The sequence below is a fragment of the Rattus rattus genome, chromosome 7, assembly GCF_011064425.1.
Source record: "Rattus rattus isolate New Zealand chromosome 7, Rrattus_CSIRO_v1, whole genome shotgun sequence".
NCBI lineage: Eukaryota > Metazoa > Chordata > Mammalia > Rodentia > Muridae > Rattus > Rattus rattus.
Genome location: NC_046160.1, coordinates 23771829 through 23794639, shown reverse-complemented (window position 1 = coordinate 23794639; position 22811 = coordinate 23771829). Strand labels below are relative to the sequence as shown.

Below are 22811 nucleotides of genomic sequence, written 5' to 3'. Positions count from 1 at the left end.
ATCTGGGAAGTGTGGAAATGAATTGACTTTATTTAGCAAGATGAAGTGTTAAAAGGGCCAGGGTAGTCATATGCTTAGCTTCCGACAGCTAGCCTCATATTATAGAGCAGGGTGGCCCAGTGGCCCATACAGGACAGTCCTGAGGGGCCAGGTGACTATGAAGGAAGGTATAATCTAAAGCCTGTGGTGTGAGTTTGTGACCAGACGATCCACTGTCTGAGGAGCCCGCCATGTTGAGAACTGGACGATTCTGGTCATGCTTCCTTCCCACTCATCACTGTTCCATTCCCTTGGCCCTCAGTGAGGCTCTGTGTTGGAGTAACAGCAGATTGGCTTGTCTGTTGTGACCTTGCAGAGTCTCCTAGCAAGCTTTGTCAGAACGTGGCCGTGCTTGTTTCTACATGTTCTTGAGTGACTGCCTGTCTTTAAATGGCAGGGTGGCAGGTTTGTTGCAGAGAGCATTCAGCCTTCAAAGCCTAAGTGTTTATTATGTGACCCATAACTAGAGCCCTCCAGCCCTGGCCTAATGAGCTACACCCAGGTGCGAACACTCAAAGTGTTTGGAGAAGAGTCACAGAAGGAGTATGGGGGACACGCGAAGGGACAGGTTGCTGTGACAGGGAGCGCTATTGCCAGTTTTTTTTAGGCCCTCTGTTTTGTAGAGTGAAATGAAACACAGGATTGAGGGGCTGGGGTTGAAGAGGATTTATTTGTGTCTGGAAAGCTGGTTAGCCTCAGACCCAGACCTTTTCTTTCTGGAAGTGGTGAGGTTTGTTTTGCTCTTGGTGACTGGAAGCACTAAAGAGCCGTATAACCAAGACGGCCGTAGTGAGGGCCAGACGTGCTGAGTGTGTCCACCTCTGGACAGTTTGCTTGGAAAGTGCCTCTCACCCTGAGGCCGTGCTCTTAAGTGCTTTTTCAGGCTCAACGACTGTGGAGTCCAAGTAAGCCATGCGAGATGTTCCCTGGGATAGACACCAGGTTCACATTCTCTGGGGTATACCAAAACATCCCAGTGCAAAGTCAAAGTGTACTTAGCAAACAAGAGCAAGCAAACACCGCGTCCAGCTTAGCACCTTTAATGGTTTATATTGATTTCCCCTCATGATGAGGTTTTGTCTTCTTCCGGACTCACAGGGCTGTAAGAATTCATTTTAATGATATGTGGCTGATGTAGGGTTACTGTTTGCTGGCTTAGAACCTCACACTATCTTCTTGCTATGATTTACTTAACCTCATTGGCCACTACTCAATGTCAAATTAGAATCCTATAGGGTGAAATGTCTCTTTCTGTGTTTATTTTATATTCTGGACTTCTGAGATAGAGGTTTAAAATATCAGACTATGAAAAGCTTTTCACCCTGAAATATCATCAACTAAAGTTTTGTTTTGGATCTAATTCAAAATGACTTAGAGTTAATGACTGAACGATGTTGTTTGAATGACAGCTTTGGATGTTGTGCCCATTAGATGCTCATGCTGCACCTCCCGCTGTCTCCTTCTCATTCAGTTCTTACAGCGATCGTGCTTCTCTGCAGAGGGTGGGCTGGAAATGAGTGCTCTTCCAGTTTTTCAGGTCGCCTGCTTCCACCACGTGGCATGGGTACAGACTGTTAAGTGGAAGCCAGGACACTCCTTTTGAGTCATCTGTGTAGCGTTCCATGTGCTTAGGTCTGGAGGCCCGGGGAGCCATCAGGGCAGGGGCCTTCTTCCTGTGACACTTCTGTGTGGTGATGTCTGCTGTGCAGCTGAAAGAGCAAGCCTTGTCACAGCATAGCTTGCTGAAAGTTACAGTAAGACAACATAGGTAGGCTTAAGTAGACCTCCTGGGAGTCTGGTGATAGCCCTGAGGTACAGTTCTGGCCAGTACAAGCAGAGCACATCTCTACTATCTTCTTCTTCTTTTGTGTCAGGTTTTGTCCCAGACAGATACTCTATTTTACGTGAAATTGTTAGAGAAGTGGAAGAAAACACACAGAGTCTATTGTAGACATTTGAGTTACTGGTGCATGTATGGTCACCTTGTCAAATCCTTGTGGTAGCCTCTGAGATCAGGGCTGTCACATGTCATCTACAGGTGAATAAGGCAGGAAGGTCACTCAGAGTTGTCCACAACAACTAGACCACTGTGGGTGGGGTGTAGGAAAACCGTGAGGTGCATACCTTTAATCCCGCACAGAGGCAGGTAGATCTCTGAGTTTGAGGTCAGCCTGGTCTACAAAGTGAGTTATAGGACAACCAGGGCTACACAGAGAAACCCTGTCTCAAAAATCAGGGATGTAGGCGATTGAGAAAGTGTCCAGTCTTTGTTTAACCTGGACAGTACGCGCATTACCTCTCTTGTGCAATAACTGTAACAACTGAAGTAGGACTGTTTCTTTTTTTTCCCCCTTAAATGTTTTCTCCAGTGCCAATCCCTAATCTCAGTGCTCTACCACACAGCTGTGTCCTCGGTCCATGGTATAATGCCTTAGCTGAAACATTGCGACATTGATTGAGATGGGGAGAGATGAACCAGTGATGATCCTGGCGATTGGACTGTGTTTGACGGAAACAGCCACTGTAGGATTAACTCCATGCCTGGGTGTCATCTACTTGGCCTGCGGCTCTTTCCTTTCATTTAGCAGTCTTGCCCCATGTATATTTCAATCTAGTCTTGTTATCCGGAAGGGCATAGCATAGAAATAGATGTGCTCTCCAGAGTTATTTTATACTTGTTTTCATTAAGGAATACTATTATATTTGTTAGTAATTAATGGTTAATTCTGAGATGTTTTGTTTCTTAACAGTACAGCGCTTTGGATACCAACCCGCTCTCTCTGTATGTCATGCACCCATTTTGGAACACTATAGTGAAGGTAAGATTGTTAATGGCGTGCATTTTTGATTAAATGAGGTTTTAGTATTTTAGCCCATCTTACAGGGTCTTAACTGCTTCCACTCAGGTTTATGTTTTGCTGTTGTACTTTTTGAACCCGGGGCCTCATGCATGCCTCCAGGTGATCCACACAGAACTGTATCCTCAGCCTTCTTCTACTTTGTGAAAAATTTGTTTTAGACTTTATTATTTTATGTGTATGAGTGTTAGCCTGCATGCATGTCTGTACCATGTGTGAGATGAGCAGAGGGCATCAGATGAGCTGGAACTGGCGTTAGAGACAGTTGTGAGCCACACTTTGTGGTGCTGGGAACTCCATGCCTGGGTCCTTTGGAGGAACAAGTGCTCTTAACCACTGAGCCAACTCTAGCCCCTTTTACTTTTTAAAACAGGGACTCACTGGATTTGGACTTGCAATCCTCCTGCCTCATTATCCTGAGTAACTGAGATTGCAGGTTTGTGCTTGCAGGCCAACAGTGCTTTTAATAAGCTGCATTAGAGGTGCCAGCCTTCCCCTTCCCCCAGTCAACTCTTTTTGGTGTATCTGCCTATGAAATCTAAATGTATACACTGTGGTGGATCATTATTATACAAAATTAACTGAATGCTATCATTGCAAAGGTTTGTGTATTAAAGAATCATTTAAAGACGGGAGACAGGAAGAGAAAGGCACTCGTCTAACAACTGGAGTTACTATTTACATTTTAATAGATATAACTCCTGCATATAGACATAACTCCTGCATATAATCTTTTAGGCCGATAGCTTCTTATGACTAAATTTGTATGTTGTGATGTTTGTTGAACAGAGCATTCTTTAATTTATAACTGTTTTGGAAAATAAAACAGGTATTTCCCACTTGGCTGGCTCCCAATCTTATAACCTTTTCTGGCTTTATGCTGCTTGTGTTCAATTTCCTACTCCTGACATACTTCGACCCTGACTTCTATGCTTCAGGTAAGAATTTTACTATCTTAATACATAATTTAAAATGTTTTGAGTAGCAAAAATGAGACGTGCTTAGTTAGTTTCTGACTCTAATATGTTTATGTTTCTGAAAGTTTGGATGTTAAAATGTTATATAAGATGTAGAAATTACATATAAACTAAATTGTGTTTTTATAAGTTACATATGTTTCCTTTAAGTTTTAGAATTACAGTAGCAACTTACCTGTTAGATTTAGATATGCTTTCTAAAACGCTGCGAGGCTTTGGCTGTGAGTAGTTAGAGGCCAGGTATGCTGATGCACACTTGTAATCCAGCACTTTGCATGTGCGAGTCAGAGAGTCAGGGTTTCAGGGCCAGCTTTGCATATATCAGAAGTTCACCAGCGTAATAAAGAGAGATTTACGTATAGATAGAGATTTAGGATTTAAAACTATTTAAAATTACTAAGTAGGGCCCACCATGCCTAAAAATGCCAGGAACGAGCATCTCCCATCTCCAATCACAGAAAAGAAAAGCTGCTTCTATTCTAAAGGGAATGCAGTTTCTCCATTTTATTTCTTCCCTTTAGATGACTCCTGATTTCCTCTCAAATGGTTCTTAGTTGGACCTTGTTTGCTTGTTTGTTTTTTATATGATTTTACACACGGCATACACTATACCACTGAACTAGAAACTCAGCCCATTCTTTACATTTTATTTTGAGGTGGGGTTTTACTAAGTTGCCCCAGTTGGCCTCAAATGTAGAATCCTTCTGGGTAGCTGGAACTACAGGCCTGAGTGCTAAGTCCCGTACCTGACCATTCCTAAAATATTTTTGAAATCTGTCTAGAATATGGCTTGTTAAAACTGAGTTGGGACCCCATATGGAGTCACATTCCTGAATGTCGGAGGGTCACAGAAAACTTGGCAGCAGTGAAATGTTTGTGAGCACTCAACCACTAAAAACAGACTAGTAGTAAATGAGTCTCCGGCTGCACTCACCGGCGTGCGTGACGTCACACTTGCTTACGAGCACTGCCCCAAACACTCGGCTCTGCCTCCGGCTGCTTTACGTTATGAAGTGTAACCCTCTTTCTGAATGTATGAAATGTGCTGCTCGTACCTGTAATGACTCTAAATGAAAAACAGACGTAACATTTTCTTATGTATCCTCATCATGTAAGTATTAAATTGGGATGTCTTTGGATTGGATTGTGTTAACATTTTTAATTTAAAATTGATATTTAGGACGGACATGGTGGTATGAGCCTTTAATTCTAATGTTTGGGAGGCAGAGGCAAGGTGGACCAGCTAGAACCAGACAGTGAGACCCTCCTTTTCTTAAAAGATGTTAGGAGCAGGGGATATAACGGTGATATCTAAAGCAGGCCTAGCACGCAGAAAGCCCTAGTCCAGCCCTAGCCCAGCACAGCATAAAGTGGGTGTGGTGGTGTATGTCTGTAACTCCAGCACTCACAAGGTGAAAGCAGGAGGGTCAGAAGTTCACAGTCAGCCTTTGGGGGTCAGTACGGGCTACACGAGACCCTTCATCAAGAAAATAAAGAATAACAAACTGTGACCCTTTGTAAACTGGACAGATGGCTCAGTGGTTAGAACGTTTTGCTCCTGCTGAGGACTTGGGTTCGATTTCAGCACCATGTTAGGCAATCTTGGTGATCTACCTGTATATCCATCTTGGGGGATCAGACCCCTCTGATGTTCATGCACATGTATACGCACGCATGCACGCATGCACACGCTTTAGCAAACTAAATCTTTAAAAGTTGCTGTTCAATTTGCTGGCTTGAATCTCATTTGAAAAAAAAAAAAGAAAGAAATGAATTTTGCCTCGGGATTAGTACAGAATTCCAACAGTTTCTGAAATGGGCCTAACAGATTTCTGGTATTTTCTGTTCACATTTATGTGAAACAGTGTTCCCAGAATTGACACTTATAAAATTAAAATTCAGATTGACCATGAAAAATGTTGAAAATGCTCTATACTCTCTGTAATATCAAAGACTTGGCCATCTTCAGTTCTTTATGTGAAAATAAACAAGCATGTCCATCTCGTTAGCGTGGACATTTCTTTGTTTTTTATTTTATATGCATTAATGTTTTGCCTGCATGTATGTCTGTGTGAGGGTGTGGATACCCTGAAATGAGAGAATTGTTCTGAGCTGCCATGTGGGTGCTATTCTTAAGCCCAGGTTCTTTGGAAGAGCAGCCAATGATCTTAACCACAGACATTTCCCCAGCTCTGCTTTAGTCTTTAAGAAAGGTAAAGTCTTTTGTATACTAAATTTGCCCAAGTTTGCAAAATTTTTTTTTGTATTTTAATACTAAGGATACCCCAAACATGTATTTTTATTTTTTAATTTTATGAGTATTAAAAACAACTTCCAAATAAATAAAGATATCACATATCTAAATTAAACAGACCCAAAGTCTATTCAACTCAAAGAACAGGCATTTAGAATGAGAACTGTGGGGTATTGCATTCAACTTGCACTTTGGGTGCCAAATATATTTATGTACCCATCTACCGCCCAATCCAAAAACATGAGAGAACTAGAAAAACAATTAGATCTACACCCTCTCTCATAACTCATGTCTCATTGCCTAACACTTAGCCTTTCTTTTCCCTTTATAAATATTGTACTCACTTGTACATTTGTTTACATATATACATGTATTACTGGTTAGATTCCATATATGAGAGAGAACTTTTTTTTGAGAGTGGAAATGTTTTATATATATATTATGTTTATAATATACATACATCAAATTTTCATTATATATTAATTATCTTGTAACTAAGGATATATTTTCTCTGATTACGCTTAAGATTATTTAAGGTGAGATCTTGCTATGTAGGTCAGACTCTGTAGTCTACCCTCTAACTTACCACCCTCTTCATCAGCCTCCCAGCAGATCACAGATGTGTATCACCACATCTGTGAGTTCATTTTTTAAGTCTCTCATGCATTATTTTCTATTTTGATTCCATAAGTAAAGTTTTGTTTTCTTTGAGACCGGATCTTTCTAGCTTTGGCTGTCTTAGAATTCGATACGTAGGCCAAGCTGGCCCTGTTTCTGGAGGGCTGGGGTTAAAGGTGCACACCACCACACTCAGTCTTGTACTGTAATAGAAATACAATGTGATACTGTCTTAGTTAGCATTTTATTGCTGTGAAGGGACACCATGACCAAGGCAACTCTTATAAGGGCAAACATTTAGTTGGGACTGGCTTACAGTTTCAGAGATTGAATTCATCATCACATGGCGGGAAGCATGGCATCTTGCCAGCAGACTTGGTGCTTCAGGAGGCAGGAGGATGGTCTGGATCACACTGGCCAGACTGGAGGATATGTATGAGACCTCAGAGTCCCACCTCCACAGTGATAACTTCCTTTACCAAGGCTACACCTCTTCCAACCAAGCCACACTTGAGTGCCACTTCCCGTGGGCCAGGCATATTCAGACCGCCTCACATACCGACTGTTAGTGAGTTGCCAGGGAGTTACTTTGGTTTTGGTGGAGTTTACTGCTAAATTTTAGTATTTTAGTTCTATAGTCAGAATACATTTCAAGTAACTTAACCTCTCATTAAAAGGTAGCCACATTTCTTGCTGGTAGCAGCAGTAAGGTGGTGAGGCTGTTGTAGTTAGACTGTGTTAAAATCTTGGTTACTTTCCTTTGCAGCGCCAGGTCATAAGCATGTACCTGATTGGGTCTGGATCGTTGTGGGCATCCTCAACTTCGTTGCCTACACTCTAGGTAAGAAACTGGCAAGTCGTCATTTAATCAGTGGCTGGCACGTCAGCAAGACGAAACACTCATTAAGTTAACGTTTTCTCCTGTGCTTAACTCATTTTTAACTACAGTCTGTTAATGTCATCTTCCAATTGATAGGTTTCTATTTTTGAATCTGAAAAGTGCTGACGCTTGCTGCTAGGGCTTCAGGATAAAGTAGGGATTGGCAGATGACTGCTGGTAACCAAATCCTGGTGGGTGAGTGGTGTGGGTGTGTGCGTGCGTGTGCATGTGCGTGTGCATGTGCCTGTGTGTGTGTTTGTGTGTGTGTGTGTGTGTGTGTGTGTGTGTGTGTGTGTGTTATTGTTGTTTAAGAAAATGTTAAAAATTCTTTAGTAATTTCATCCACATGTATAGAATGTTTAGATTGTACTCCCCACCCCACCCCCACACACGCACACACTGCTCAACTCTTTTGGACCACCGTCCACATCTTCTTCCCCACTTCAGGCCTCTTTTCCTTTATAACCCACTGAGCGCAGTTAGCGCTGCCGCATGTGCATAGGTGTGGGTAGGGCCTCCATTGGCACGGGCAGCCTACCAAGGCCACTCCTGAAGACAGCTCACTCTCCAGAGCACAGCTTTATGGAGCACAGTGTGTTCATTTCTCATGGGCTGCCTATGGCTGCCTTCCTGCAGTAAAAATCCAGTTGAGAAGTGGAACAGTCCCACAAAGGATATGCCCCACAAAGCCTAAAGAATCTGTTGTTTGGCCCTTACCACACGACTTACCAGCTTTTGGAGTAAGACATGATTTTTGCTTTAAGTTGGACAAGGAATTTGGCATAGAAAATGGTTGATGGGTGCTGAGAGGGCCATGATAGATTATGTGGGGACAGATAAGGAGGGCTGGTCTCACTCGGGAAAGGGGTCAGGGCCATCCATCTGCGTGAGGCCTGCATGGCTCGTTCTGCCAAGAGTGCTTTGCAGCCGGAGCATCCGTGGGGCTTGTCCTGTGTCCTTCATCCCTTCCCCTCTGCTGGGCTAGCTAAAATATTAAATCTAAGAGTGAGTATTCTTATCTACTGCTGCACCCTAAGTTTCTAGAACATGGCTTGGCACAAAGCAGCAGTCTAGTATTTGGTTTTCAAATATATGTAAAATAGGGTTGGGGATTTAGCTCAGTGGTAGAGCGCTTGCCTAGCAAGCACAAGGCCCTGGGTTCGGTCCCCAGCTCCGGAAAAAGAAAAGAAAAGAAAAGAAAAGGAAAGAAAAGAAAAGAAAAATATATGTAGCAGACCTGAATTTCAAGTAGTTTAAGAATTTTCATATAAAAATGATGTGTTCTCATAGGACCCGTGGTTCACTAGTGCATAAGCAGTTTGTTGCAGAGCTGGTCATGAAAGAACAGGAAGCAGTTTATAATACTTAAGTGCAACTATGCTAGGATTACAAAATATTAACTTACTTGGCACTATAGTAATTTCTGTAGGGTTGAGCATGTCCTTCATAATAATAATCTTACAAGTCACCATTCTGAGAAAAAAATTACATTCTGAAATATACTCAGAGCCAACAAAGGAAGCTGGAATGAAGTCACTGAAAAAATGTACAAATTCTAATTAATATGTATTTTGTGGATTTGATGGTTTAACCATATAAGAGTTGCACAGAAAATAGAAAATTGTTAAGCCAGTGAATAGGAGAAAGGTGTTTGTTTGTTTTTTGTTTTTGGAAATATTTCAGCAACATAGCAGCAGGAAAAACTCTCAGCCCTGTGTACCCCACCTCTCCTGCTGGTTGGCCTTCCCTCTTTGTAAGATCATTCTGTTTCTGTTACCCAGGCTGGAATCTTGGGCAGTTGTCTTCTTGAGTCAAGACGTGCTTTCTTACATATTCTCTCAGTTTTACTCGTTTGATTTTCTTTGAGGCTTTCACTGTGGCTCAGCGTGGCCACCACCTTGAGCTCCTCCTGCTTTTATTGCCTGCGTGAGCTCTGCACTTCCACACCAGCTTTCCGTCCTTCTTTGTTAATGTTCCTTTGCCACCAGCATTTCATTCCCCTTGTCCTCTGTCTGTCTAGGCTGACTGACTAGGGCCCTGTGTCCAGCCTGCCGTTCTCACTCTGCAGCAAACCTTCGGAAAGTGTGGCTTCTCTCTTATATAGTCATGCATCTTTTAGTAGCTCCTCCAGTCACTAAACTTTTGAGATGGCTCGAATCTCTCTTGGAGTTTTTTGTTTTTAATAGTGAGCCAAATGTGGTGTTTTACTCTCTTTTTAAATGTATGAGCATTTTCCCTGCATGCATACGTGTGCACCGTGTGCATGTCAGGTGTCCCAGGAGGCCAGATAAAGGTGAACTGCCGTGTGAATGCTAGAACCTGCGCCTGGGTCCTCTGCAAGAGCAGTGAACGCTAGACCATTTCCCCGGCTCCTCTTTTAGCTTTCTGACACTGCCTGCACATACTGGCTTAATCAACCTATAGCTCGAATTTTCTGAGCACGACTTGTCCTCTTTGACATCTCGAGGCTTCTAGTATGCACTGTGGTTTTCCATCCCCATGAACGTTGCTGGGAGCACCTCTCTTCTTGAAATGGCACACTCCTGTATCTCTTACCTGCTGAAATCCAACTCAGCCCTTAAGTTCCCACTCATATTTCATCTGTTCTAAAGGCCAGTCCACGTTATCTGAAGGGAACCCTTGTCTTCTAGACTCTTTCATGGTTTGTGATACAACCATAGTTATTTTAATTTTACATATTCGGGATATTTTGTCTGCATATATGTCTATATACCAAGTGTGTAAGTGTGTGCCTGGTGACTGGAACTAGAATTACAGATGGTTCAAAGTCACCATACGAGTGTTGGGAATCAAACATGAATCCTCGGGAAGAGCAGCCAGTGTTCCTAACCGCTAAGCTGTCTGTCCTGATGGATAGGGGAGTGCCTGTAAAAGCTCAGCAGATTTATCCTAGAACTGTTTAACTACCGTGCTGCGTGCTTATTCTAAATGCACTTAAAAGAGAGGAAGACTAGATGTGTGAACAAGGGACTGTGTCACAGAGGAGGCACAAGTGTGGACACTGAGTACTGTGGCTTCTGGAACAAGTAGTCGGTTAGATCATTGTAATGAGAGGTCTGAGAGGTTGAGAGTCCATGTCCAGCGTGGAAGAGTTTGGAGTCAGCTAGAATGTTTGTCAGAGTAATGTGTCATGGGTTTTTAGACGCCACATTAAGAAGTTGTAGGGCTGGGGGACAGAAGGCTCAGTGGTTTAAGAGTGCTGTTGACCTTCCAGAGAGCCAGGGTCCTGTTGTCAGCACCCATGGCAAGTGGCTCAAGCTGCTTCGTAATCCCAGCTCCTGGGAATTCAGTGCCCTCTTCTGGCCTTCATGGACTTCTGCACATATATGGTGGGGACACACACACACACACACACACACACACACACACACACACACACACACACTGTAAAAAAAATTTTAAAACAAGAAGTTACATATTTTATTTCTGAAGTGTTTTAGCTGGAAGATTAAAGACTGGATTCTAGAGTCCTGGCTGGTACTGGCGGTAGGGACAGGACATCCTATTGCCCGTTTTGCTTTTCCCACCAGTTTCCTAAAGTTGACGTTCTCTGTGCTGGTCAGATATTGACTCTTCCTTTGCTGTATGTTTTGTTGCAGATGGAGTAGATGGAAAACAAGCACGTAGAACTAATTCCAGCACCCCATTAGGGGAGCTGTTTGACCACGGCCTGGACAGTTGGGCATGTGTTTATTTCGTTGTGACTGTGTACTCTATCTTTGGACGAGGCCCGACTGGCGTCAGTGTTTTTGTTCTTTACCTCCTGCTGTGGGTGGTTTTGTTTTCTTTTATCCTGTCTCACTGGGAGAAATATAACACAGGCGTTCTTTTCCTGCCATGGGGATATGACATTAGCCAAGTGGTGAGTATGTATTCTGCCCTATATTGTCTGCATGCTTTGAAGTTTATAGTAACCCTTTCACTGCTGTTGGGCTTTTTAAATTAGAAGTGATGTGTGGGGCTGGAGAGGTGGTTTAGTAGTTAAGAGCACGGGTCCACTTCTGAGCAAGTACCTGACAGCTTACAGCTGTCTCTAACTTCAGTTCTAGAGGATGATGCCTTCTTTTGGCCTCCCTGGGCACCAAGTACTTGAGTGGTGCACAGATATACATGCCCAAGCAAACACACATACAACTGGGTGTGGTGGCACACACCCTTAATCCTAGTGCTCTGGAGGCAGAGGCAGGCGGATCTCTTAAGTTTGAGACCAGCATGGTCTATGGAGTAAGTTCCAGGACAGCCAGGGCTACACAGAGAAACCCTGTCTCTAAAAGCAAAATGAAACCAAACAAACAAAAGAACCACAAACATTAAAAACAAATTTATTTTAATACAAATTTAAAAAAAGGAAGATTGCTTTATTTACTATGTTCTTTTCCTGGAAGGAGGCTGGGGATGGAGACGTAATACTGTGCTAGAGCACCTGCCTAACATGTACAGGTCCATAGGTTCTGTTCCCCGCATCACTGACTCCAAAGTACACAAAACTGAAACATGACAGCAAACCCTCGGTGTGCCTGCCGCTTAGCTTTAGCAGTTCCCAACACATGGTCTCTAGCTTCATGTATGTTATCCATGTTTTCCTAAGTCTTTTACAGGACATGTGGTTAACTGCTTTGTCATTTATTGCTAAGTGATTAGAGCTTTAAAAGTATCATAATTACAATGCCATTACTACATTAAAATGTAATAGCTTAGTGCTATTAAATATGATTTACTTGGAGGAAGGCATGCATATCTGATGCACTGTTGGCTTTTATTTCCCTCACCAACCCAGTGAGTAGAGAGAGCTGTCTCTCTGCCCAGCCCTGGTTACTCTCCCTGCCCTGAGTCTCAGCTTCTGGTGTTGTCATTTCTCCATTTGCCATGAGACGCCAATGAAGAACTCAGAAGGTGGAGAATGTTTGCTAATGGAAACTGGTTAGCTGAGCAAATCCAGTTGTCCTATGACTTAACCAGTTTGTGGACTGCTTTAGAAAGGTTCCAAATGCTGACGAGTTGCCCGCGTTGCCTATATAGTAACTATTTGATGCTAATACTGGAGGGGAAAAGTCTCTTACAGGCAGGAAGATTTGCCATATAGCACATTTCAGCTCTTTTTTATTTTTAGAAATCACTTTGATGAGACTTAATGATGTATAGAGCATTGCTGGCTCCTTGTGTTTTCATCTGTTAATGCCTCTGTTCTGTCTGCTTCCCTTCCAGACTATTTCTTTTGTCTACATAGTGACTGCGGTTGTGGGAGTTGAGGCCTGGTATGAACCTTTCCTGTTTAATTTCTTATATAGAGACCTATTCACTGCAATGATTATTGGTAAGAAGCTCCATGTGGAAGCCTGTTTTAACATCACTTTGTTATAAAGGCCCGGGTCTGACTGTGGCGAGTGGTTCTTCTCTCCCTTGTTCTCCAGCAAGCAGAGTAACCCTACCACCTGTACAGTGTCCCCCAGAATGTTAGCAGAAACAAGGGGGCTTTTGTTTTAGCTTTGTAAACTTATTACTTGGTTCAGTCTAGCCTGTATTGGAGAATCTACATTTAGTGGACATTTCACACCTACCTCAAGTTGAAGATTGTTGATTTGGAAGACTGTAATAGATATGGAGACTTGATGACCTGTCTGCCTGAAAGATTAAGTCTCTCTTCCTCTTGGATTCCTTCTGTCTTATGTCACTGAACACTGAAGATTTTTGGTTGTGGTAACCATTTTTATGTCCTGTCTGTGGTAAACAGAAGCCATCCCACCTGTCTCCAACTCTGTTAGCCCTCCTGTCGCAGAGCCTCTTCCCACGATCACCTCAGCTAGGGCTACCCCCTCCCCCCTTTATTTAGAGGCTGGCTATTATGTAATCAAGGATGGTCTTGAATTCCTGATCCTCCTGTTCACAACTCCCAAGAGCTGGGATTAAAGATCCACGTCCCCGTGTCTGGTTTAAATATCTATTAAAGCACATGGTTTACATTTTTAAAATCCCATACAGTAGATGTTTATATATTTCTTTTCTACACTTGATAGGAGAAGCTGCCTGACTGAGAGACTCACTAATGGTAGGGGAAAGGTGAATTTTCCAAGGTTTTAAAAAACAACGTAAGACAAAACCACTCCATACATTTGGTAGCTAAAACAGTGTGGTTCCTAAGTGTGTGGCCTAGAACCACAGAAAGGCTGTGCCTACTACAGTAGCCATCAGTTTCTAAGCCTTTTCTAGTCTACTCTTTAACAAGGGCACCAGCAGTAGGGAGGGTTGTATTTAGATGAAGCAACCGATCACTAGCCTTCAAGTATGCCTTTTATTTTCCTTAGGTCTTTAGTACATTTTCTAGGACCCCTAAAATAGTAACCTGGAATCCTTTGCTTTTTACTGCTTTCCTGTTCTGGTCAGCTGCCCTACAGGCACCCTCTTTGGCTAAATCGAAGGTTAACATGGCCACAGTAGGAAGCACATGCCATCTAGTTGTCTCTGATATAAATAGTGATGAGAGGGCTCAAGTATTGTATGTCAATTCCAACTTAATGTGTGTTCTTCACCTAGTAGGACTAGATGTTAATGGTCTTAGTTTATAGCCCTTCATTCGGCAGACAAGTAGGGGACTAAAGTTGCTCTTGTGATAAAAATAACACATACATTCAAAATGATGGCTCCGAATGGCATCTGATGATAAAGGTACCACTTTGTGTTGTGAAGTCATTTACAGATACATACATTTGTATTTTACTTCAGCTTATAAGCATTGGCTTTTCTTTTAAATTTTTTCTTTATAGTGTAGAAAGTGTTCATGATTACAAAGTAAAATCTATAAAGCCATATATTCAAAAGAAGTATAGTTTTTATTCTACCTATTTTTTTCCCTCAGTCACTTTTGCTGGTTATTTATTTACTTGTGTGTGCGTCTCTCTCTCCCTCCCCCTCTCTATGCACGTGCACATGCATGCGTGTATAGGTCAGTGAACAACTCTTCATGTGGGATCAGAGGGTGGGGCTCTGGTTGTCAGACTTGGCTGGTGGGAAAGTACTTTTATTCACTAAGCCATCTCTCCAACCCTGTTCTTAGCTTGTAATTTATGCCTTAGGTTTTCATTATTTCTTTATTGTTAGTAAATGCATGCTTCATTCATTTTCTCACTTCTTTGTTGTTGCCCCCCACTTGATGGTATCCACAATAGTATATAAGGGTTTTCTTTGTCTTCCAGCTCCCCTATACTTTCAGCCATTGTTTAGATTGTCTCCATGCTTTTGCTGTTGTACACATTATTGTAGTGTAGTCTGTGCGTGTGTCTTCTGGGCTGGTGTGGAGGAGATTCCTAGAAGTGGAAGAGTTAGAGAAGGACAGATGGCGCAGTGCTGTACTGAACACTTCCACAGTGTTAACTTGGTATGCCTGTGAGCAATTGTAGAAATGCTTGTTTATTTATAGTTTTACCATCGTGATATATTGTCACACTCGGTACCCTGAATGATACACTTGTAAAGTTTCAACCTGCCCCTCTCATGATGAACTCACCCAGGCTTAACAGCCATGGTGTTCGCTTTTCTGTGTGGTTTATATTCTCTAGCCTGTTTCCCCAATAGAATTATTGATCACCTCCTTTATTCTTAGAGGCACTTGTGTTTTGGGTACATTAATCCTTTGGGTTGCTTAGCCTTCTCATTTGTCTTTTTAAACTAGGTACTTAAACTTGGTGGAGCTCTTTGTTGTTTGTTTTCATGGGTGTTTTGTTTACATGTCTGTGTACCGTGTACGTACCTTGTGCCTATGGAGGACAAGGAAGGGCATTGGATTTCCGGATCTGGGGTTACAGACAGTTGTAAGCCACCGCGTGGGTGCTGGGAACTGAACCTGGGTCACTGTAAGAGTAGCTTGTTCTCTTAACTGTTGAGTCATCTTTTAGCCCTGTGTTGATGGCTTATTTTGTTTTTTAATTCTATGCATATGAATGTTTTGCTTGCACATATATCTGTGCACCACAAAGGTCAAAAGATGATGTCAGGTCCCCTGGAACTGGAGTTACAGATGGTTATTAGCTACCATATAGGTGCTGGGAACTGAACCCAGGTCCTCGAGAAGAATAGACAGTGCTCCCAACCGCTGAGCCATGTCTAGCCTCACATTTTGGTAATAAGTTAGAAATGTGAAATAAGGTTTTTGTTTGTTTTGTTTTTGTAGCCACCTTACCCTTAGGTTATATTTCATTTCACTTATTTTTTAAATGTGTTCTTCGATTTTTCTGTATCTGTTTTATTCTCTGTATTTTAAAGTCTGACTTAAAATTATAGCACTATGAAAAGCAGGTCTACATAAATGTATTCTGTCACTGTTGTTTACGTGACGGAAGATTTATATAGATAAATCTTTAAGAACATAGGATCATTCCACTTGGAGAAGAAATAGAGTTTTTTCCTTTGACAACTTAAACAGAACATAGAGTATCTACATGCTTACCGTGCTTAGAGCTGTTTTTCTCTCACCACTGAGATAATGCCTCATTGTACTTTATAGCAAATTTGTCTCAACCTTTGTTCCAGTGACGTGGAGCTGCGGGTTTCTGTGTTACTTAATTTAGCACCTGCTCTCCTGTGAGCCCCTGCTTAGTGTGGAATGACTCAGCACTAAGAGCTGTGAGAAGGGGTTGGGGATTTAGCTCCGTGGTAGAGCGCTTGCCTAGCAAGCACAAGGCCCTGTGTTCGGTCCCCAGCCCCCGGGGGGGGGGGGGAGCTGTGAGAAGTACAACAGACCCTCCTTTCCTCTGACAGTTCCCTGCCCTCTCAAATAGTCTGGTTTGGGTTTGGAAGTAGAAAAATTAATTTAAAATTATTTATGTATTAATTATTGAGATAGTTTGCTGTTTAGCCCAGCCTGACCTGGAACTTTCTATGTAGTGCAGGTTGGCCAAAATCTCACCTTCTCCTTTGCCTCAGCCTACGTTTTGGAGTTTTCTGTACACTAATGCTTAACATTTCTTTTGACATACGATACTGGCCAGATTCATCTTTCAGTGTCTTTTTGACCAGCATTTTAGAACTAGGTTTTTATTTGTTTATTCTTTCATTCATTTATTAGGCATTGTTTCACAGGGGTATTTTTCTAACTTTGATCCCTTATAAGATCACAAGTCTATGTGACCCTTAACCCAGTATGGTCAGCAGGAGTCTGGAGTAGACAGGTAATGATGTTATGGAACAGGGAAGCAGACAAGGGAAGGACACTGAAAACTGAAAGGTCTTTGGCTCAGAGATTGAAGGAGAGGATCAGGGAGTCACGCCTCTCGGTGTTGTTAAGCATACTGGAAGGCCAAAGTAGGGGATCAGATGGAGCGCTTGCTAGTTAGTGTGTGCGCTGGATTTTCCCTCCCCGGGACTGCAAAACACTAGAAAAGTCATCCCACCATTTCCACTCAGCTGGGCTCTGCAGCTTGGAGGATGTGGCTGCCCACCTTTCAGATGCTGTGGTTGGCTGTTAAGATAAAGATCCTCAGTTGGGTGTGGTGGAGCACCCTATAATTCTAGTATGGGAGCCACTGAGATAAAAGTGACTGTGTGGCCAGCAGAGCCGGTTATGAACATGAATTCATTCTTGGACTGGAATGTCCGACTAATGACATGCAGTGTCCCAGCCCGCGGGAACATCAGCAGAGACCCCGGAGAGGGGAGTGGGATGGATGGGACAAGAGGCGCGAGAAATGGAGACAAGACAGTGTTCTGATCAAGTCTCATTTAATCAAGCAAAAAGCACTTGCTTATAAGCAGAAAAAAACCACACAACACAAACTGGTAGTCAGGGTAACGATAAACATATGTTACATCAGAAACCAATGGCATAACTTTTGATTTCCCAGAAACTTCTTACCTACAATAAGTTTCAGTATCCTGAAATCTCTAACTAACAATAAAGTAAAACTCATTCTTGTGTAGAAGCAAGATAGCGGAAAGTCTCCAGTATTCTTGGCCGGTGTAACCCCCATGTATGCTAATTGGAAGCAAGGGCCCATGAAGCGGAAAACACCTAGTTTAGGCAAAGAAAAGCATAAACAGGCCGGGTGACCCCGAACAATGCAGGAGGAGTCACAGTCACCCAGGAGTGAACCAAGTCACCTTCAAAGTCAGAAGTGACACAGAACTCACCAGTGGGAATCTTGGGGTCTCAAGAGTATAGTTTCTGAGGACAGGAAGAGCGGGTGGATGCTGAGAACTGAAAGCACTAGACGGTAGCAAATGACAAAATGTGACAGGGTAAGCTGGGCCACAGTGGCCCGGCAACAGAGGCAGGGTTTCTTAGAACAGCCACATGTCACTGTAGGCTTGTGGGAAAGTAAGCATGGCATGTACAGGGTGGGGAGGAAAGAAACTGGAGAGGCTAGGAAGATTAAAGACAAACAGGAAGCAACAGATCCCAGTGTCGTCTGCCCCGCCTGCTTTGGGGTTCACGTAGATTCTGCCTGGTGCTGTCCCAGTGTCTTCACATGATCCATGCAGTTTTCAGCTGGGACTGTGCAGTTGGGACCACTACTTTTCTCCTACAAAATAAGGAAAACCAGGCATGGAAAGGTTGAGTTGCCCAGTGTTGTGGTTCTATGACCTCTTGATGCAGAGATCAAAGCCAGGCAGGTTCCAGTCTGCAGATTGACCCAACTGGGGCTCGCTCTTCACTTACAATGCATTTGTAAAAGTAGTTCTGCCTTAGAGACAAGCTTGAGTCTAAAGGCCGCTGGCTCTGAAACCCCTGGGCATTCTGCATGGATGCGCTAATTTAAAATAGTCACTCTGGGATAATTCATAATAATTTAAATATTCTTCCTTTTAGGATGTGCATTGTGTGTGACTCTTCCAATGAGTTTATTAAACTTTTATAGGTAAGTTTTTTTTTTTCTTTTTTGAGTTGTGGAGAAACAAAAGAGAAGAAAATCTTTAGCAGTTTAAAGGACTGTTTGCTTTTTGTAATATGGACATTTTGAAATGGTTTAAAAGCCTGTAGTTCAGATCCAGAGTGATAATTGATAGGATAATTGAGGTTATCTCAGTTGGCTAATGTCAATTCATTTATACTATAAAATGGTCAGTTCTTTTGTTAAGGTTTTGGGCTCAGCAGTCTTCAAGTTTGTCCCTCCTTTAAATGAATCGATGTGTATTCTTGTTAATACTGATTTGCTCAAATTCTTTTAATGAAGGATTTAGATAATAAGATCATAACCCTTCTATGTAGGTTAGCATCAAACTCTATGCTGACCTACCTTCCCACTTCAGAGGCTGTGTAGACGTCCTGCCTTTGTGGGTGGTTTCTGCTGTAGGGTAGAGGAGTTCCAGTTCTGACTTTTCCACACCCCATCTTTGCTGGCTTCCCTCACTTGCTTTGTTTTGTCAAAATATATTTTGTTCTCTCACGCCTCAGTTTTGCTTTGGCTGTTTCCTCTGCTGCTGTTTTGTTTTTCCTACTTAGTCCTTAGCACTTAGCCCTGTCTGCAGAATTTTACCCATGTCAAGACAAGCTCTACGTAGCTTCTGTTGAGGCTGGTGGCCATTTATAGAAGTGGTACACACTGTTAATCTCAGCACTGTGGAGGCCGAGGCCAGCCTGGGCTGTGTACTGAGTACCAGGTCTGCCAACAGTGCATATGTAAGGTACTGTCTTAAAAAGTAAACATTTACTACAGTTTGCAAGTCATATTAATCATTTGAGTCACTTTCTTCTCTTCTTGTAGATGAGGCTTTGGACCAAACTGTCCAAAATAATGTGACCAATAACAAAATGAAGACTAGAATTTGGATCCCTGTTCAGATGAGCAAACACGTTAGATGACTCCCAGTGTGCATAGAGATACCAGGATGTGCTGGCAGACTCCCTTCAGGGTCTTTTCTGTGAAATATATCTAAATTCCGTGCCACTCTAATTTTTTCCTTATTTTATTTGATGGGTATTTTGCTTGCATGCATGCTGTTGTCCACAGAGACCAGATCTCCTGGAGTTGCAGATGGGTGTGAGCCTCCATGTAGGTGCTGCGAACCAAACCTGGGATCTCTGGAAGAACAGTGGGAACTTTTTAACTTTTAAGCTGCTTTGATACCGGTCCTAATGTGTAGTGACCCCCTCAGCCATAAAATTATATTGTTGCTCCTTCATAGCTGTGATCTTGCTACTGTTAAGGAGTTTTAATGTAAATATCTAACATGGAGGATATCTGATATGTGACCCCTGAGAAAGGGTTGTTCAGTCTCCAGAGGGGTCGTAAGCCACAGGTTGAGAACTGCTGCTCTAACCCTTCTCTCGAGCCCCATCTGTCTATTCTTAACACAACTATTTAAAAAGTAAATAGAAAGAGTGGGGAGTGATAGTACATTACTTTAATCCCAGCACTCTGGAGACAGAGGCAGGTGGATTCAGAGTGAGTTCCAGGCCAGCCAGGGCTACATGGTGAGACCTTGTAGAGAAAGGGAGGAGGAAGTGGGGAGGAAATAGAATCGGGGAGGATTGATGGGGTCAGAACTGGTAGCAATAATAAATTTAGAGTATTTCATCCTAACTTAACCTTCTTTAAAGTGGGGCTCATGACACTGTTCTCTGTGCATTCAGTAGGATTGTGGATATACAGTAAGGATGCTTGTGGGCCGAGTCTGGTGATAAGTGTCAGGCATATGCTGACCAAGCCAGCTCACACAGTCAACAGGTTCTCCAGGGAGGGAGCGAGAATTAAAAAGACAAAAAGACGATTAGACAACACTGTATGTAGCATGACCCCAGCCAGTTCTGAGGCTGAAGCAGGTTTATTTTTTCCCAAGTCTGCTTTTATAACATTTTAATTACATGCAAGTAAAAGGTCAATTCTAGGTTAAGGAACAAGCAAGGCAATAAACAAAGTCCCATGATCATCGTGTCTAGGGGCTTATCAGGATGGCCAAGATACCTGAGCCTACTTCCCTGTCCTAGCCCAAAGTCAGATTCTTGCCTGAAGCCTACTTTGTCCTGGCCCAATGTCAAATTCCTGCCAAGTTTCTAGAATCCGCCCCAAAAGCTCTCCACAATATGTCTGTCCTACATGTAATGTTCTGTATTGATTTTTCAGAAGCTATAAAAGCAACTCTCTGAAGCACAATTCCATCTATGAAGCCATGGTCCCCTTCTTCTCTCCATGCCTGCTCTTCACTCTGTCGACAGTGTGGATCCTCCGGTCACCTTCAGATATTTTAGAAATGCACCCTAGAATATTCTACTTCATGGTTGGAACAGCTTTTGCCAATATCACAGTAAGACTTTTTTTTTTTAACATCATATAAGCCAGAAATGATAGCTTCGCCATAATTCGGGGTCAGCTTGGGCTACATGAGACCATCTCAGAAAACCAAAATAGCAAAACAAAGAAAAATCAAAGCAGCTTTGAATGGTGTTCGTTGCTGGTTGGAGGTCGGAGGTTGGAGATTGTGTTTCTTCTTTACCACCATGAAGAAACCTAGTTGTGTCGAGGCTTAGGAGGCTGTTTTGAAATTGTTCTTCACATAGCATAAACTTTTAAAATTGGGAGATGCTTCTTTTTACCTCAGCTGTTTCTGTGTTGTGAGAAAAGAACTCCTATAATATCTGTATTAGTGCTTTTCTCTTCTCATGGCAAAGCACCTACAGAAGCAACGTACGGGAGTTCACTTTGACATCTGCTTTAAGAAGGGAGACAGTTGACCACGGCAGGTGGTGGCAGGTCACATGGTTGGCCACATGGCATCTCCAGTGAGGAAGCAGCAATGGGACTGCTCTGCTCACTTCTTTCTCTCGTTCAGTCCAGGACTCCAGCGCATGGTAGTGCTGCCCTCATACAGAGTGGGTTTTCCCTCATTTAAACCTCTGGAACCTCCTCCACAGATAAGCCCCGCGTGTGTTTCCAAGATGATTCTAAGTCTAGTCAAGTTGAAGTGGAGATTAGCCAGATGTCCTTACTATATTGTCTTAGTCTCTTCTGATATGATCCCAAGATCTGTGCTTTTAAGGGTAAATAGGGCCAGTTAGGGCCTTGAGCAATTGAGAACTGTGAAAATTGATACATTCTGAAAGCTCTTTAAATGTGGAGGTGGCTAGCTTTAAAAGTGCTTTGCTAATTAGTACCCTCTCTTTCCTCCCCTCTTCTTGCTTCTCCCAAGTGTCAGCTAATCGTTTGCCAAATGAGCAGCACACGGTGCCCAACTTTGAACTGGTTGCTGCTTCCTCTCTTCTTGGTCGTGGCAACCGTGATCGTAGGCACAACAACCTCCCGCCTTGAGAGTGTTCTCCTTTACACACTCACTGCTGCCTTCACTCTGGCTCACGTCCATTATGGAGTACAAGTGGTGAGTGATGGAGGGCAGGGCAGAACTGCTCTTGGGAATTCAGAAGGAGGAAGCACGCGGTGGGGAACTGCAGAGGGTTGCTCAGTGCAGCACTGGGAAGGTGGAGGGCAGGCCTAAGGCATGGGTGATGGTGCTTATGTTATAGCAACCACAAATGGCTTTTAACTGAGTGGTTATGGGGAGTTAGTTCTTATTCTAACTCATTGTGTAAGTGGTTTTTTTTAATTGCGAAAACAGTTCTGTTCTTTCTGTGGGACCAGATAATCCCATTAGTTTCTGTTTCTCTGCTTCTTTGATCCTAGGACATTTTTATTGCTTCCTGAGTTAATTTGGGGAAAACAGATAACTTTGGTTTGCAACACTCCTCTGTCTTCCTGATCCTGTGAGAGTTGTTATAAGGCAGTCAGTATCTTAGGGTTTCCACTGCTGTGAGCACACACCCTAACCAAAGGTAACCCAGGAAAGAAAGGGTCATATCCCAGCAGGTGAAGGATGTTGCCCTCAAAGCCTGATATGATAACCAGGGTTTGATCCCTGAAACCACATAAAGATGGGGAGAGCTAACTTCACAGAGTTGTCCTCTCATCTCCACACATCCACGTGTGTGACATAGCACACGTGTACCATACACATACACAACAATAATACATAAAAATAAAGTTCTCATGGGGCCCATAAAGTGGCTACTTGCTCCCAATTGTGCCTGCCCAAGTGTAATCTTAGCATCTCCCCTTGGAAGGAGAGAACTAGTCCCTGTGCTTTGTCCTCTGGCCTCCACATCCGTGTCATGGCAGACATGTGCCCCCTGCCCCCAAATAAGTAAATGTAAAAAGAAAATGGGGAGCAGGGGAGCAGGCCCAGTG

At 42.9% G+C, this 22811-nt stretch overlaps 1 protein-coding gene across 1 annotated transcript in view; it reads left to right on the top strand.

The window, feature by feature from the left end:
* Nucleotides 1–22811, top strand: part of Selenoi (selenoprotein I) — a 41855-nt gene that overhangs the window by 12420 nt on the left and 6624 nt on the right. The window contains exons 2-9 of the mRNA XM_032909049.1: nucleotides 2790–2858; nucleotides 3727–3835; nucleotides 7513–7587; nucleotides 11247–11509; nucleotides 12853–12961; nucleotides 18446–18494; nucleotides 20700–20880; nucleotides 21763–21948. Of these exons, the coding sequence (XP_032764940.1) occupies nucleotides 2790–2858; nucleotides 3727–3835; nucleotides 7513–7587; nucleotides 11247–11509; nucleotides 12853–12961; nucleotides 18446–18494; nucleotides 20700–20880; nucleotides 21763–21948 (1041 nt within the window). The remainder of the gene's footprint in view (nucleotides 1–2789; nucleotides 2859–3726; nucleotides 3836–7512; nucleotides 7588–11246; nucleotides 11510–12852; nucleotides 12962–18445; nucleotides 18495–20699; nucleotides 20881–21762; nucleotides 21949–22811) is intronic.